The sequence below is a fragment of the Notolabrus celidotus genome, chromosome 14 (assembly GCF_009762535.1).
Source record: "Notolabrus celidotus isolate fNotCel1 chromosome 14, fNotCel1.pri, whole genome shotgun sequence".
NCBI classification, from domain to species: domain Eukaryota; kingdom Metazoa; phylum Chordata; class Actinopteri; order Labriformes; family Labridae; genus Notolabrus; species Notolabrus celidotus.
In genome coordinates this window covers 15,382,249-15,398,898 of record NC_048285.1, presented here as the reverse complement: position 1 = coordinate 15,398,898, position 16,650 = coordinate 15,382,249, and the positions used below count along the sequence as shown (strand labels likewise).

The following is a 16,650-nucleotide window of genomic DNA, read 5'->3' as shown; positions in this document are numbered from 1 at the left end:
GCCTTAGAGAAAATCACAGACATGGTTGTTTTTTCTCCCTTTGTCTTTATTTCTTTCATCGCTTGTTTCTCTTTGAACTACACCAGACAAATACAGCTGTAACAAGATAGTTTTCAAAACTTTTGACATTAACAACGTCTGGGTGTTTTCAGACTAATGATTTGTAAACAGGCTGTGTCTGTGAGGTGCTCAGAAGGTTCTGGAAGGCAAGCTTGACTTTCCAGATTGCACCAAACTCACGGTAATAGCATATGGATTAAGTGTGAAGCAAAAATGTATGTCGGTGCTCATTCCTGGCAGTCCTATTCATGTTGAATTACATCTCTAATAGTTATTACTGCTTTGATTCAGCTAAGCTTTTGTATTAGTCCTTTGTTGTGAAGTAAACAGCTGTGCAAAACAATCTTATCAACCTTCATCAAGCCATAAAGCCCAGCTTTTCTCTGCTTCATTGTCAAGCCTGCATCAAATGAATGAGGCTGACAGTGAGAGAGACTCCCACAAGGGCGCCGCCACCTTCCTCACACCACGCAGCCAGCCCGCTCGTCAAACCCCGCTCTGTCTCTGCCGCCATCGTTAAAGCTCCAAAGTTAATGAGAGAGAAAGGTTAGAGAGGAGGAATATCACCTTGACAACACTCCACACTCATTTATGTCCCTCCATCCCTCCATCTGTCTACTCTACTTTTTTTTTTGCCAAGGCAGGGCTGAGATCCAACAGGTTTTATATGTCTCTTGCTCCACCTTTCCACCTCTCTTCCCCTTCTGCTCTTACTCTCCCGTCACCTGGTCATTCTGAAAATGAGGTTGTTAGTGTGCAGATTCTGACTCGTGTGCATCCATTCGAACAGAATGAGAGGGAGACAGATGGACTGACAGACAGGCAGGCAGCACACTGACAAATCTCCAGAGAGAGAGAGACATAGAAAGAAGAGGGATACAGGCAGCTGGATGGAGAGACAGTTGCCTGTATCCCAAGTCCAGCATTTCAAAGTCCTCTTTCTTTTACCTGTAATTTCTCAACATGAGCTCCAGCCCTCTTCATTATCATTTAGTGAGTTTAGAGGCTTGCTGTCTCACTCCATCTCCCCTTTCCTCTTTTCATTTGCAGCTGATTTAGACTAGTTAGTGGATTCTCCATCCAGTCAATAGTATTAATTGATTGGCTAACCACTGGAGAGAATGAAGAAAACAGCAGTAATTGCATTGCAGCTGTCAAGATTGGCTGAATAGGGTTGTAAGCAATATTTGTTCTGCAAGGATACTGCTGCTGAATAGAAAGATGGATCAATATATCAAATCTAATTTACTAAATCGTTTTATTTAGTAAAAAGAGACAACAATGGTTTCTTTATATTGCTGCTATACAGAATGGATGTGTTGTTAATTTTCTTAAATGTTCAGTTTACGACTCCAAGTCGAGCAGAAGAAAAAATAGCGGCTGACCACTTTATTCTTTAAAGATGAATATTCAATGATTCCACTCATTTGTAACCATGACCTACTTTCCCTTTTTAAATTGATATACAACTTTAAGAATAAACTGTTTCAATTCACACAGTAACTTTGGATTCTGTGCTGCATTGATGCTCCATCAAAACCCTAAAAGTTATTTCATGCATTTGTTCTATATAAAATAACACACTGTTGGAGTTAGATAGCAAAGCAAACGCATTGCTATTTCCATTTGCAAGCTATACATCCAACTGATAGCAGTGTGACATTGCATAATCTGTTTCTGTAGATTTCATTTCTCTTGTAACCAGATAACCCCAATGTTCTTAGAGCATGTAAAGGGAGATTAAAGCATGGAAAGTGCAGTCATAGGATGTCTTCTGTAAAGACATAAAGTAGTACTCTTTACACAAAAGTTTGTTCTTTTATTTTCTGTAAGTATTTTGGAACATTTAGTGAGATCCTTCACTCTTTCTCGTCCTCTCACTCTTTTAAGGGTCAGACGATTTTGGGCCAAGCAGCATCCTTACTCCCTACCCTGAGGAACACCTGGTTATCAGACTGATGAAGGACAACCACATGCAGCCAACTGGAATTAAAATTCACTCAGCCACACCCACCAGGAGAGGAGAAATATCAGCAACTGAACTAGGAACATCTGGTAACTGTGTGCGCGTGTGCGTGTGCGTGATTGAATTTTGTGTGAATCCTATCACGCTCCAGCTCGATTTCCTTCTGATTTACTGTCATGCGTGCAGCTCTCCATTTCTTACACAATTAATGCATCATTCTTGGCACACTGTATGGAGGTTTCTTAAAGAGATTATTCTGTATCACACTCAAACACAAACACACACATATGCACACATAGGCATGCAGGATTGCGAGTTGTTCCAAGAATGTGTCCTGTCATCACTTCCCTAAATTCAATCTCAGAAACACTGCAGTAATTAGTTTACACCAAGCGGGAACCTCCGGCTTTGAGAGTTGAAGCTAATGCGGAAGTATTAAAACTGCAGTTCCTCAAGTGTCCACTTGAGGCTGGCTCCGGAAGTACCAATTCAAAAAATCTTTACAGCAATGATAAACATGTTTACAGCCTGGTACAAAAAAAAATTAAGTCTGAATAGCTAATTTCTTGATCGGCACACACTGTACGGGGGTGAGTTTTTTCATAACGCAGCAGTTTCAAAGATATTAAGATTACGGGTTTTCCATTATGAGAGGCACAGCTGACTTGATTGACAGGCGGGAACACTGTAGCTGTTGACCAGGAGGCTCAAAGCCCACCTCTTTACCTCACAGTAGCTCAACAGATGTTTGGTTGAGTTCAGCATTTCCAATATGGCTCCCGCCGACGATTGGCTTTAAAACAGCGCTTCAGAAACAGATGGGTGACGCAACGGATAGTGCATCCATTAATTATACAGTCTATGGTTTACACCGATACACACATGCACATGCACATGCACATGCACATGCTTTCCTTCACATATGCACACACACAGACACCTGAGAGGAGGGACAATAATCTGTTTCATATATACTCCCATGCTGAATACACCTAAGATGAACTGTATGAAGGAGGTGAAGACAAGACTGAGCTCAAACCTCAACATACAGTATATTTAGTCAAAGCATCATAAGGACTCTTCAGTGATCTACATGCTTTTGCACTATTTTTAATTCTGCAAGGGGACTCGAGCACAGATGTTTGGGCAAGTTGCCTGACTCATTGTGCCTCTTTGTGCTGCCTTGTCGGTGTGTTCCTCCAGTGTGCTCTCTGACAACACTCTAAAGAGGCCTTCCCACCAAAACATCTGTGCTTTAGCTCCCTCGTGATATTAATAAATGTCTTGAAACAGCCCGGTGCTCCTGAGCGTGCGTCTGTGTGTGATGGGACACTCCTTTTCCTCTCTTCATGTAGTTAACTTATTATAAGATATATGTCGCTACAAATACTTTTTTCTTTCATTTGTTAGAGTTATTTATATCTAAACAAGACTTACATTACACATTATGTATGAACAGTCACTAACATATACAGTACATATGATATAGATGAAGATACATACACTCACAGTGCTTCAAAAAGATGGAAGATTAAATGTAACCTCCCTAGAAAGCTCTTGGAGAAGGTAATTAACAGATACAAGATTTAAATCTTAATCTCATTTTACACTAAACAGTAAAGCATCAAGCTTTATCACAAATTGAAATCTAGACATACCATATGTTGAATCAGTCCAGAAGCTGAAGTACATTTACTCTAAGACTATGTGTACGTGTAAGTGTACACGTGTTAGCAGTTACCGCTGGCATCATTCCTCCCATGCTGTTTAGTTTGACAGAAGAGGTGCTCGTGAAGCACTAAGTGGAGGTTCTGTGCCGATTGGAAGACAGAGCCCCGGCGAAGAGACAGAGAGGAGGGACGAAGGAGCAGAGAGACAATGAAAGATTGAAAGAATGAAAGACTTAACACTTGAGCTGGTTAGACAGCACCCAGCATGAGGAATCAGTGTCCCACACACACACACATATACACCCACACCAGCATAGCTTCTCAATGGGGGCCTCAGTGTAATTTACAGTGAGCAGGTGGGAATGGATGTTCAATCTGATTCAATTTGATGTGGCTCGCAGTGGAGTGGGATGAGATACCACTCATTCCACTGACTGTTGTGATCGTTTCTCCCCTGTCTGTCACCCTCTTTCCCTGAGTCCCGAGCTACTTACTCCTCCCCTTGTTACTTCACTTTCTCCTGTCTTCTTGCAAACTCCTCTCATCTTTTTCTTGCACTTGCACTTTTTTTAACCTGTATCCACTGCTACTGCCATCCATCTATTTTGCATCAGTTCATACTGTGTACCCCGGGACTTCCACCAGATCCGTGTCCACTCCGTCTCCGATCCGCTGCGGTCCGGCTCCCTGCTCTCTCCTCCGTCAGCACCCACCATTTGTGTTTTCGGAATGCAGCAAGGTGCAGGACCGCCTGACTTCCTGTCCCGCTCCATCTGCTCTGTGTATATTGATGCGTCGTGATCCGGCATCCAGCGAAAAAAGAAGTCTTGCGTATCTGATCTGTTGCGTTCCAACCTGCCAGATCAGAGACGCAGCCGGAACGCAAAGGAGCAGTTCCAGTAGGAGTTAGCAGTAAGAGAAGTCTACACTAACCATGTATCCTGTCTCCAACAAAAACAAACTCATACGCACCACAAACACTGCCACCAAAATCATCCGCCTCCCCACACCCAACCTGTCTGACCTCAACAACAGAGCCATCATACGCAGAGCACGCACTATAACACTGGACCCCCAACATCCCCTCTACTCAGTCTTCACACTACTCCCATCTGGTCGCAGATACAGATCCCCATACTGTAGGCGAGCCCGGTTTGGCAGAAGCTTTGTCCCGTTGGCCATTGCACTGCTAAATAAAATGCCAATGTAATGTGTGTTTATATGTGTCCGGTGTGCATATATGTGTCCTGTGTGTTCATATGTGTCCGGTGTGTACATATGTGGGATGAAGTCCACCACTGTTGTGAGGCTGGGTGGATGTTTATGGTTTATTTGTGTTTTATACATGTATTCTTGTACAGACGGTGACAACAAATCTCCTTATTAAGGACAAATAAAATTCTGTCTATCTATCTATCATCCTACAAGGACAAATCCAGGGCCTCTCTTCTCACCCATCTCTCTTTCCCCCTCCCAGTTTTTGGTCCAGCGTTGCGCCCATTTTCCTGGGCGGCCAAGGAGATCATGGAGATCTGTAATGTGGACAAGACCGGTTGTGAGGACCCTGACCTGGACATTGACACAGCTTCACATACACTCCAAAGTCTAGAGCAGGAGCTCAAACTCCTGACCAAAGGTACAGTCGCACACATATTACAGTCACATTGAAATTAATCATGATAATGTTGGGTGAATTATCTCAAGATGGAAGTAAGTTTAAAGGCCTGACTCTTCCTTATATCTACCCCAAAAACAGGGAAGCAGGACCCAATACTTGTCTCAGGAAACATTGGAAATACTTGTTCCACACGGTGGGTAACATGCACACAACCGGCTCAACACACTTCTGCATAATTACAGTTGCTCAAGGCACACACTCTGTTTACATAACCTCATCCTCAAGGTTGAACTGAAGTCCGTGCAGGGCTCACAAGCCAGTGTCACTCTAGTTAATTGATATTTTCCTTGGACTCACTTTGTAAGTGCCAGTCCAGAGGTGCACAGCAGCCTTGGTGCCAGGAGTAATTGCGTGTAATACAGCCAGTTTTCTTAGAGCAACTGGCAGCTTATGATGTCTGTGTATAACAACATGTCTGTATTTATGTTGGGAGAACAGTCCCATGTACTTCTCTTTGATCTCCAGAGCCCTTTTATGTTGCTTGTTTTTTAATATTTTATTCTATATATATTAACAAGCTGACATACAATCTGTTTCCTGCTGCAGCATTTATTCCACCGGGGCTGAAAGATTAATGAGTGCTTCCTTCCAGCTCTGTAATCAATGACAGTTAGTAGCCTGTAGTGACGACCTTTTTCTTTACTCTGGTGGCTCTTCACAGCCATCTGACGGCAGCAGGTATCAGTTCCATCTGTTCCAATTGGAGACATGCTGCACACTGTTAAGCCACAATTATGCTTGGCAGATCTCCTTGTTAAATTTTGATCAATTAACTGCAGACTGTTTAGTGCAAATTACTCAAAAACCTCACAGTTGCTTAAATGATAAAATTAAATTAAAGTTTTGACTGCAGCGTAAATCAACAGGTGGGCTGAGTAAAGACGGATACAAAACTGAATCATGAGAAATTACAGATAAATTGAAAGTCTTTGTCTGAGTGCGATAACTCAGTCAGAACTGTATATTGCTCAGGTACAATTGGAAGTCAGAAGTTTTAATTACGATACAGGAAGATGTGTAGCTGTGATGACAAGCCTGTTAGGATGAGGATCATTCTGGTTAAATTTCATATAAATGCTTAAAGAAACATGAGTTTGTTTTTTTAACCTCAGTGAAAGATCAATAACAACAAATTTATAGAAAAATAGAAATAAATAAATATGGTGCCAACATTTCTAACCTCCTTACAATGTTGAAACTGTCTTTCTTTAATGGGACAAAACAGTAAATACCAACGGTCATGATTGTAACAACCCTTAAAACTCATATCTTTCATTGTGCATACATTGGTTCTTCCTTATTCCATCCCTCATCAATTTCATTCATTAAAACTTTAATTTATTCTCAAATTAAATTGAGGTTTATCTCACTTCCAATGCTGTCAGGCACATTTAAAAAAAAAAAAAAAAAAGCAAGCACAAGCATGTAACAATTTAGGGCAGAACTGTGACTCAGGTTCAAACGTAGCCTAGTTTGAACTTAATGTCTCATTTAGGATGGAGTTTACACATGTCACTGTTATTATTCACACTGTAGATTAAGGATTTAGGTTATATTAATCACCTTACTATGACACTTTATCAAGATTTACATACCTTCTGTTGTCTTTCTGCGACAGTAGCGGCAGTTGGCGGCAGTATGTTGCAGCTGTTGGCCAGTTCAGAGACGATTAGACACGTAAGATAACAACGTACTAACCCCAGCATGAAAATTGGTGCTTTCCTCTGATTTGCTGCTGGCAGTGTAAACATTATATCTGGGACAATGTTTTGATTAGTTTGGACGTTACGGTCTACTAGTTAAAAAAAACCTTATGTGGTGAAACCAAACAATGACACAACTTAAGTTACCGACTAACTAGTTTCAACGTATGGTTCAGTGAGGACTTTACACCCTAACTTAGGACACAACTTATGCAGAGCTGGTGCAACAGGCTGCAGGACACAAAAGGCAGTTCAGAAGACAGAAGATTTACTAAAACAGTCCAGGGGTCATACACAGTATGACAGTCAGCGAAGGCAAACAAATCCAGCAAGGGTAAATCCACAAAATCCAAATCCCAAAATCCAAGCAAACGTCAGAAACTGAGCAGTCCAACACGAGGAAAACAATGACAATCTGGCAGAGGTTAGGTGGAAACACAGGGGTATATATACAGGCCAGGTTAATAGCAAAGGAGGCAAAGGTGTGTGTGGAAAAAAGGCGGGAAACAGTAACTTTAGATATGACACCAGGACACCAGGGTTACAAAAATAAAACAGGAAGTGGGCTAAATTCACAAGAAAACAAACCAAGCAAAATATTACACATGTAACAACCACAAATACAATAGAAATAGATTCAAACAGTTCCTATTTGAAATCAAAGGGAAGCTGTTCCAATTCACTCCAATATTATATAATCAAACACAAATGTATCATTCCCCAGTGAAGTCTTGTAACTTCCTGTCCTCCTATTCTTATCTGTCCTTTCACCATGATCAGCATGTAATCCGTTGCTTTCTCGCCCCCTATGCTCCACCATTCCAGTGGTCACGATGGGGGGTAATCCCTCTTTTTTTGTGCTCCATCAATCCCGCTCTCTGTCGCATACATGGAGTGTGTAATGGATCGTTAGCCAGCAGAACGACTTTGGCTCTGACAGCATGTTGGGTATCAGGCCTTAATGTGCCACCGTGTGAGACAGAGAGCAAGTGTGACAATGTCTTTTTCTTGTATTTCCGAAACTAGGTGTGTGGGTGTGTGTTTGTGAGCTGCTGACGTTGTGCTTGGTGTGCTTGGTGTGCTTGGTGTGCTTGGTGTGTGTGTGTGTGTGTGTGTGTGTGTGTGTGTGTGTGTGTGTGTGTGTGTGTGTGTGTGTGTGTGTGTGTGTGTGTGTGTGTGTGTGTGTGTGTGTGTGTGTGTGTAGTGGGCATAATCTGCGCTAGAGGCCTTGTGCTGAGCAGAGCACTGTGAATATCACATTGAGACGTGTAATAACCGGATTAACACATACTACACAGAGGGCTCCCAAAACAGCTACTTACATCCTTCAACATGCACACACATACACTACACTTACACACAGATGTACTTAGTCAGAATTGTTTGGCATGGTTGCACATGTATCATTATTTAATATAATAATATTATTGAATACATTTTTACTCAAATAATTTCTTCAATCTCTCCTGAAATGTTGTAATATTTTAGTTAAATTGACAATATTTGGTTCATTCAATATTCTTTGCACAGGTTGTTGAGATTTGAAAATCATACCATGCAATGAGATTCATCATGGCTTCATCATTAATTATATTTTTCATTTAAACAGGGTAATGTAGATTCCTTTATTATATTACAATTTGCATATTTTTTGCTACCCAAAATCAAATACAAAAACTTCAAACTTTGCATACATTTTTTCACTGTACTTTTTTCTGTCTGATCTTGAGACGGTTCCCACAATAAAATGATCAAAAGTGTATCTGGAAAACTGGTTATTCAATATGTTTACTAAACCATCCCCAAAGAGCCTGTCAGTTTAATTCTGCTGTTTTTAATATATTCATATTAAGCTGTGGTTGCATCTATATTGCAGAGTTAAAGCATGACTATGGAGTTTGACAATAGGTGGGCTTTTATTCAGATTTAGTGTCATCAGAAAGGAGCGAGTTCATAGTCAGCTTTGTATATAACCTTAAAGAAAACAGATTTATTGAAGAGTCAGCCCACATGTACGCTCTCCAACCAATCAGAGTAGGCTGTGCAACAGTATGTGACGTGCAGTATGACTGCACCCACTGTTGGGTGTGTCTACTTGAACCTAGCCAATGTTTACCTCATGTTCAGACAACCATTCATCATCTGTCTTCGTTCTGACTCAACAGCTTCCAGCTGTCAGGCTGTGCTGTGGTGTAACCTCCATCTATTGGCTGTCGTTGATGTAACCTTCACTCAGTGCATGGAACACCACAGCACCAATTTAATACATTGAAAATAGACTTTTCAGTATATTTCGGTTAAAGTGACTGTACAGTATTTACAGTTAATGAATAACGAGCTGAGTCACCATCTTCCCTGTTATCTCTGTTGATAATCACACATCTCCAGTACCAGGATCAATAAATCAAGTAGTCATGGACAGTATGTAATTTATTGCAAGTCAACAATATTGGTGTTCTAAATTCCCTGCAACCATAGGAGGTTTAGCTCAATGGTTGAGTATGTTTACTCTGCTGCCTGCATTCAGATAAACATACAAAGATACACATGGGCCCACTCACACACAGGACTCAACAGATTTTCCCCCTCCAGGCCTATGCCTGACAATGATGAATATCAGAAACCTTCATTGTAATTGGTTCTGGATGTAGTCCCATACTCTATTGGTAACAGTCACACTCAGGGCTAGACCAACACACACACATTCAAAAAAAAAAAGAAAAAGAAAACCTGCAGCACAGTTTGTAAAACTTTGTTAATTCTCAGGTACAAAGTTGCACGAGTTTGCTAATTGACTACAGTTGAAGGTTACAAAAACTGTGTCCGCATGCAAAGTAGACTTTAAAAGGCCCAATCGGTTGTGGACCAATATGCTGCTGTCAGCAAGTGGAAAAAAGTAGGGGAAAGATGCAACATCCCAACATTTTAAAACCTGAACCATATATCAAATGCATGGAAACCTCTTTAAAAAAAGGATTGGTATTCACAGAACCTCTGCATTGATCTTCTTTTTCTTTTAACTAAAGTATCCAACAACTTTAGGTTCAGGTTGATTTATTTTGATAAAGTGCTTTAACACCAATAACACAGGTAATGAGCAATGCAGACGACACACAATCCAGCTTCCATCTCATGATGATAATAATATTTCTGGAGCTAAAATGCACAATGTTTGCATGTGAAATTGTTCTCATCTTGTAATCACAGGCTGGTGTTTGAGTGCTGTGCTTGTAGGATACTTCGCCTCTGATTGGTTGATTTGGTCTTGCAGGGGCAGAGTCAGCGAAGAACAAAAGGATGAGGAGACAGCTGCACAGAGAGACCGGCAGAGTGTCCTCTTACTACCCTGAGATAAACACACACACATGCTCATGAACACATGTGACTCTACAAGAAAGACATGACCAGGATGAAAGATCGTAGATGCATTGTAGTGAAATTATTAAGCATGCAACACAATGTAAACAATTCATATTTAATCTAAATAAAAAGGGGACGACTGTGTCCATGTTTCTGGACTCAATAGTATGTAATGTGTGTGTGTATAAGAAACATGTTTGTGGATAGATTGAGAAGAATAAAAAAGGCTGACCACAGGAGAGAAGACAACAGAAAGGTAAGCAGTGATGTAGCTCTAACACTCACCAGGTGTGTTTGGATCCGATTAATTGTGTTTATCAGAATCAGAATCAGAATCAGAATCAGAATCAGCTTTATTCGCCAAGTATGCTTGAACACACAAGGAATTTGACTTTGGTAAACTGTGCTCTCTTTGTACAAGGCATAAGAATAGGAATAAGAATAAGAACTACAATAAAAAATAAAAATGAAAATATAATAACAATAACCTTAGCTATAAATACAAAGAAACAACAAATAGCTTGACTAATATGTACAGGCTAAAATAATATGATAAAGTGCAGTGGTGAGTTGCAGAGGTAGTTTTACATTATAAAATAGAAGTTAAATAATACAAAAAATAGAAATATGGAATTCTGCTTGAGAATTGTTGCATTGTATATCTACATGTATATTTACAGAGAGTATTTATCTGACAGGTATGACACTGTTATGGTTTAGTGTTCATCAGAGTGACAGCCTGGGGGAAGAAACTGTTCTTATGGCGGGTTGTTTTGGCGCACAGTGATCTGTAGCGCCTGCCGGAGGGGAGGAGTTTGAAGAATTTGTGTCCAGGGTGTGAGGGGTCAGCGGTAATGCTCCCTGCCCGTTTCCTGGCCCGGGACCGGTACAAGTCCTGGATGGGGGGCAGGTCGACACCGATGATTTTCTCTGCAGTCCTTATAGTCCGCTGCAGTCTGTGTTTGTCTAGTTTGGTTGCAGAGCCAAACCAGACAGTGATGGAGGTACACAGAACAGACTGGATGATGGAGGTGTAGAACATGATCAGCAGCTCCTGAGGCAGGTTGAACTTCCTGAGCTGACGCAGGAAGTACATCCTCTGCTGGGCCTTTTTTCTGATTGTGTCTATGTGGGAGGTCCACCTCAGGTCCCGGGAAATAGTGGATCCCAGGAACCTGAAAGAGTCCACAGTAGACACAGTGCTGTTCAGGATGGTGAGGGGGGGGAGTGGGGGGGGGCTTCTCCTGAAGTCCACTGTTATCAGCGTGTGTGTAGGTGTGGGTGTGTGTGTGTTCACATGCAGACAAAGGGGCAGTTGGATGCTTTGAAAATTTTGCACACACATTTTTTTCTGGTGTGATCCATTTGTTTGTTAATAAGGTTAAGGTGGCATTGGACCAGGTCAAACTTTCTACAAACACACATTCACATGAAGGTAGGAGTCTGCTGCAGGTGATAAATTATGTTAGTAAGGGAGGGAATAAGAATCTGTGCCAATGGTCGCTGCTGCCATCTGTCTGTGTGTGCAGGAGTGGAGGAAGATAAACACCAAGCACTGGGACACTGGTTTGCTATCTCAGTGGTGAATGTGAATGTGTGCATGTTTTTCCAGTCCTGCTGTTTTGCATTAATCACTGCAGGTAGTCCCAAATCCATCATGGCTGCCGTTCTCTTCAGCAGATATCACAGCCAACTAGCTGATTTGTATGTATATACAAACAAGGACACACTGAAGAAATGCACTCCTCTGTTACACAACCAGACACACACTGAAAGTCAGGGGTAGAGTGGATGTCAAAGACGCCAACTTTGTGATTGAATTTCAGATTAAGGTTCATTTGCACTCTGCATGTGGTTACGTGTGAATATGAGTGTGGGTGCATGTGGCACTGCTTTTTACTCCAGCCACTGAGAGGGGATATAAGGGTATTTTATTTGGTCTGACGTTAATCGCCAGAAGCGGACAGCAAAAGCTCTGTAATCCAGCTGCAATCACCACAAGACTGATTGATAGCATGGCAACAGAGAGAGAGAGAAAGAGAGACCAAGGGACAGACAAGGAGAAAGAGAGAGAGAGGTGAAAAGGTAGATCTTTGTTATTGTGTCCTTCACTGAGTTTATCACTTACTGTTTAGGAGAGGAAAATAACAGACATAAATCTGATGGATATTGAACTGCTAGGCCGGGCTTAAACAACTCTGAGATCTGCTCTCTCTCTTTGCAGCTCTCATTTTTTCCTCTTGCACACTCATGTAGAGAACGGAAAAGAGAGCTGACCTTTGTTAAATTTCAAGTCGCCTGTGATGTTGTTGATGCTGTCAGAAAGACAGTGAAACTGAAGGAGCTGACATTTAACTCCTCTATATTAACTGACCCTTCTGTGGAACTGGAGTTCATACTGGGCGTGCTGGAAAAAAGCAGGCTGACAGATATGCTGTGTTACCATCTGTTTTTCCTACAGTGAATTTTGATTGAATTTTGTGGGTTGGTGCTTCGGTTGTCGTCTTTTCAAGCGTTGCTGTGACTTCTACTATTTTGTTTTTGTGGGGGGAGGGGTTGGCATTTTCTTTGACAGCAAGTTGCAAAACATTTTGCTCTGCCTCTGGCTGCATGTTGAAGACCATGAAAGGACTCTATATGTGCTCTTTGACAGTAGGAAATTTCCCCAGGAGCTATAGGGACCTTTAGAGGAACTCTGTGCATGTCAATAGTAGGAACCAGGGTCTAAATTGTTCTCTGGGGCGATTGATCTGCCCTATGAAAAGTCCCTACTCAGGGGGGTAGTACTTTTCAAAGGTCCAGGAACCTGCAATTCTGAACGCTTGCTATTGGTAGAGTACCTGCAGTGTTTTTATTTCAACCGCCGTCCACAAGAACATTGCACACATCTGTGATTCACTTGATTTAATAACTGCTTAACATTTGTCTATTGAACCCTGGCTATAGCATGAATGCGTTTCTATTAGCTCCAAGGGTTTCAGTTTAAAGAGTGACCCTGTAAACTGGTGACTTTTAGCTGCACATGTCGGTGTTTGTCCAGTTTCAACAGCTGTTGAAGGTGTCCTTGGGAATGCATCCCTGTTAAGTTTGGTAATAAAACGTTAAAATATCCTCATCTGATAAGTATGTTATGATTATCAAAAGCCATTTCAAGGAATGCTTTTTTAACCACAACACCGGAAAATCACTGCCATGGGTTTTAAAATATGTCTTCTTGTTTAAAGTCAAACATTTAATGTGTTTTGAATGCGCTTTGCCACTAACACTTGTCACCATCTGAGCATTGTTTCAATGCAATTCAATAAAGCACAATCAAAAACAGCACAAGTTGAATCTCCTCCATGCTAACAGGCTGTAGTGCCGCATATGACAATGCAGGCCTGTCTGTCGCCTTATATTTCATCCTTGTTGTATTGCCTTCATCTTTTTCTTGCTACCTTCTACATGACTGATGGTGTAGTGCAATTACTATTATTGCTTCTCCATACTTCATTGGCCTGATTTGCATAATCGTCACAGGACTTTAGGCCACAGTGAATACTCAGACAATGGTTCACAGGAACCATTTGGTTCTTTGCAGAGAAGCTCCTGGGACTTTTGGTTGAAAAGCACCTTATATGACGTGTAAATGTTTTACTGTTCTCTACTGTGTTATATGTCATGGCATTATGCAGGTTTTACACTGTATACAAAAATATATACTTATTCCTTACTTTTTAATTAAATGGTTTTTGCAAAATTTCCTTTGCAAAAAGCTTTCTTGCATGGACTGAATTTGTTTATTAGAAGTTTCCTGTTGCATGTCAGGGCCAAAGGCTCCTGACCCACAGTGGCCTACTGGCCAATTTTCAAATATGTTAAATGAAAAACAATTCAGATTTGACCAATATTGTAACTTGATTGCAAATGCAACTAAGAGACAACTGAGAGCATTTCCCTCATACACAACAGCCAATAGCCAATCTCATTTTGCACTGCCTCATCAACCATAAATAATGGCAGCTTTTTTGGCATGTCAATGATTTTAGTCTATTTAAAAGGTACAAAAAAAGGGTATTTGGTGAAACCTGCCATGCTCCTTGGCCTCTGAGCCTACTAGACAAGGATGTCTGTGTTTGGTGGACAGCTACAATTCTAAGGGAACCAGAGGGAACTCGCTCAGCAGCCATTGCTAGGGCTTTAGAGGACCAAAGTTGCATCTTTAGGTATATTTACATAGATTTCATGCACAGAGCTTGCTGACAATATTACCGGTGCACTTTTCCTCAAAGGATCTGATTGGTTGCTCATTTTCAAAGCTATGCATCACATTTCAGAGTTTTAAAAGATGAATATATCATTAAAGTTGATGTATGTATTAGCTCAGTGTCTGAAGTTGCTGTTGGGAATAGTCTGATTTGCCTATGATAATTGTTTCAGCTTTATATTTGATTGGCTATATTGAAACAAGATCTTTCCTATAGCAACTATTGCTATCAAACCTATTCATACAAAATAGAAGGTGCCTTCATGCAACACAGATTTATTAAATGAGTTTTCTAAAGTTTCTCACTTTTCACATTTCTCAAAGTAAAACACAGGAGACAATTCACAGAGCTACTCTGTGGCAGACAAAGGAAGTTATTTAATTCAGTTAGGCTTGGAGAGAGCTAATCACATATTCTTATGGTTATGAAATACCATGATCAGTAGAGCGTTTAAGATAAGTAAAACATGGCAGACAAGACTTTTGTGTTTCACACCACAGTGTTACTGCATTAAAGTAGCTTTATCCCTTAGTTTGTTTTTGTGGTCTGTTGATGTCTGCGTGCAGGGAATACACATGCTCCAACATAACATGATTAACCTTGACCCTGAAAACACACCAGGAGTGAAGCCTACACTGTACACTCTTTTTATTTCATCTGTAACATTACACCTCTGCAAGTATGCCATCCATACCATTCCTTACTTCTATGGTTGTCAGGTTGGAGGCATATTTGCCTTGAATGTACCATCTAATCACGTCCCATGTTTTCAATTGGAGACCTGCTGTCTCATTACAGGAGAAGGAGAATATGTTGTCTGTCATCTGTGAAATATAAAAGCCTGGAAGGCTCTTAGTTTGTGCCAGCTGCCATGTGCGTCCACCTTTTTATTTTTCTCCGAAAAGACATGGCAGCTCAGCGTAGCACAGGTGAGGGATGAATTCAGCAAATAGGGAAAGAAAATAATGGGGGGTGTTGTTTGTGACTGTATAAACACTAAGCTCAGATGTCTCACAGCTCTGATAGACAATTAAATAGATAGATAGCTACTGTCTCCAGACAGTTGTACCGCTTTATTAAACCAGAACTCAAAGGATTTCATATTTCTCTTACTCTAATAAACACAAATCCCTCTTTCACAGAAATGTCCTTACGACCATGTCCCTGCGGTGTCCTCGCATGTTCTTGCCTGCCCAGCTTTAACTTAGTTGCAGTTGGGTATTTCTTTCAAGGTTTTAGTCCTGTCTCCACTCAATGACCTCAAATGCTGGAGACGGAAGTACAGTATGCCCTGGACAGAGAAAGATGTAATGGAGGGGAGGAGAGAAGGAGATGAAGTGAGAAAATAGAAAGAACAGAGAGGTTGAAGAGGTGGAGGATGGGAATTACAGAAAAAAGGGAACAGAGGACATGAAAGAAATGGGGCGGCACCAGGAGGGAACACGCTATCAGAGTTGATAAGGAAATGCAATTCCCACTTTTTACCTCCTACCTTCCTTTTTACGTCTACATTTCTGTCCTCCCTCCTGCTGTCAGTTTCTTTTGCCACCTTGCCCGTTCTTACACTTACTCCATCGTTCCTCCCTCAACATTTCCTCTTCACTCTACTTATTCAGTCCTCCCTGCTTTCTCCTTCACACCCGGTTCGTCTCCTCTTCTCCCTCCATTGCCATTCTTTCATCTTCCCTGTTTCCCTGTTTCCCCATCCCTTTCTCCTTTAATCCTTCCATTTGTCCCTTACTCCCTCCTGTTCGGCGGCAGGTCTCGATACTCTGGCGAAGCCACCGGGACCTGCTGACAAATCGATACATCACTGTAATTGATTCTGTCGGGGCTCAAAGTGTTTAATGAGAGCCCTCCTCCTCCTCCTCCTCCTTCTCTTTGCACGTGGGCTTTGGTGCAGGCCAGTTTAACGGTTAGTGGAGCGGAGACATCCATGTGCACCCAAGTGCTGCCGATGGTGCGT

At 41.4% G+C, this 16,650-nt stretch overlaps 1 protein-coding gene across 3 annotated transcripts in view; it reads left to right on the top strand.

Annotated features, from left to right (window-relative positions):
* zbbx (zinc finger, B-box domain containing) overlaps positions 1-10,595 on the top strand; it is a 66,698-nt gene extending 56,103 nt beyond the window's left edge. For all 3 annotated transcript variants that reach the window (XM_034701185.1, XM_034701186.1, XM_034701187.1), the window contains exons 18-21: positions 1,951-2,115; positions 5,174-5,332; positions 5,453-5,507; positions 10,349-10,595. In XM_034701185.1, coding sequence (XP_034557076.1) covers positions 1,951-2,115; positions 5,174-5,332; positions 5,453-5,507; positions 10,349-10,427 — 458 coding nt within the window. In that variant the 3' untranslated portion in view covers positions 10,428-10,595. The remainder of the gene's footprint in view (positions 1-1,950; positions 2,116-5,173; positions 5,333-5,452; positions 5,508-10,348) is intronic.
* The last annotated feature ends 6,055 nt before the right edge of the window (positions 10,596-16,650 follow it).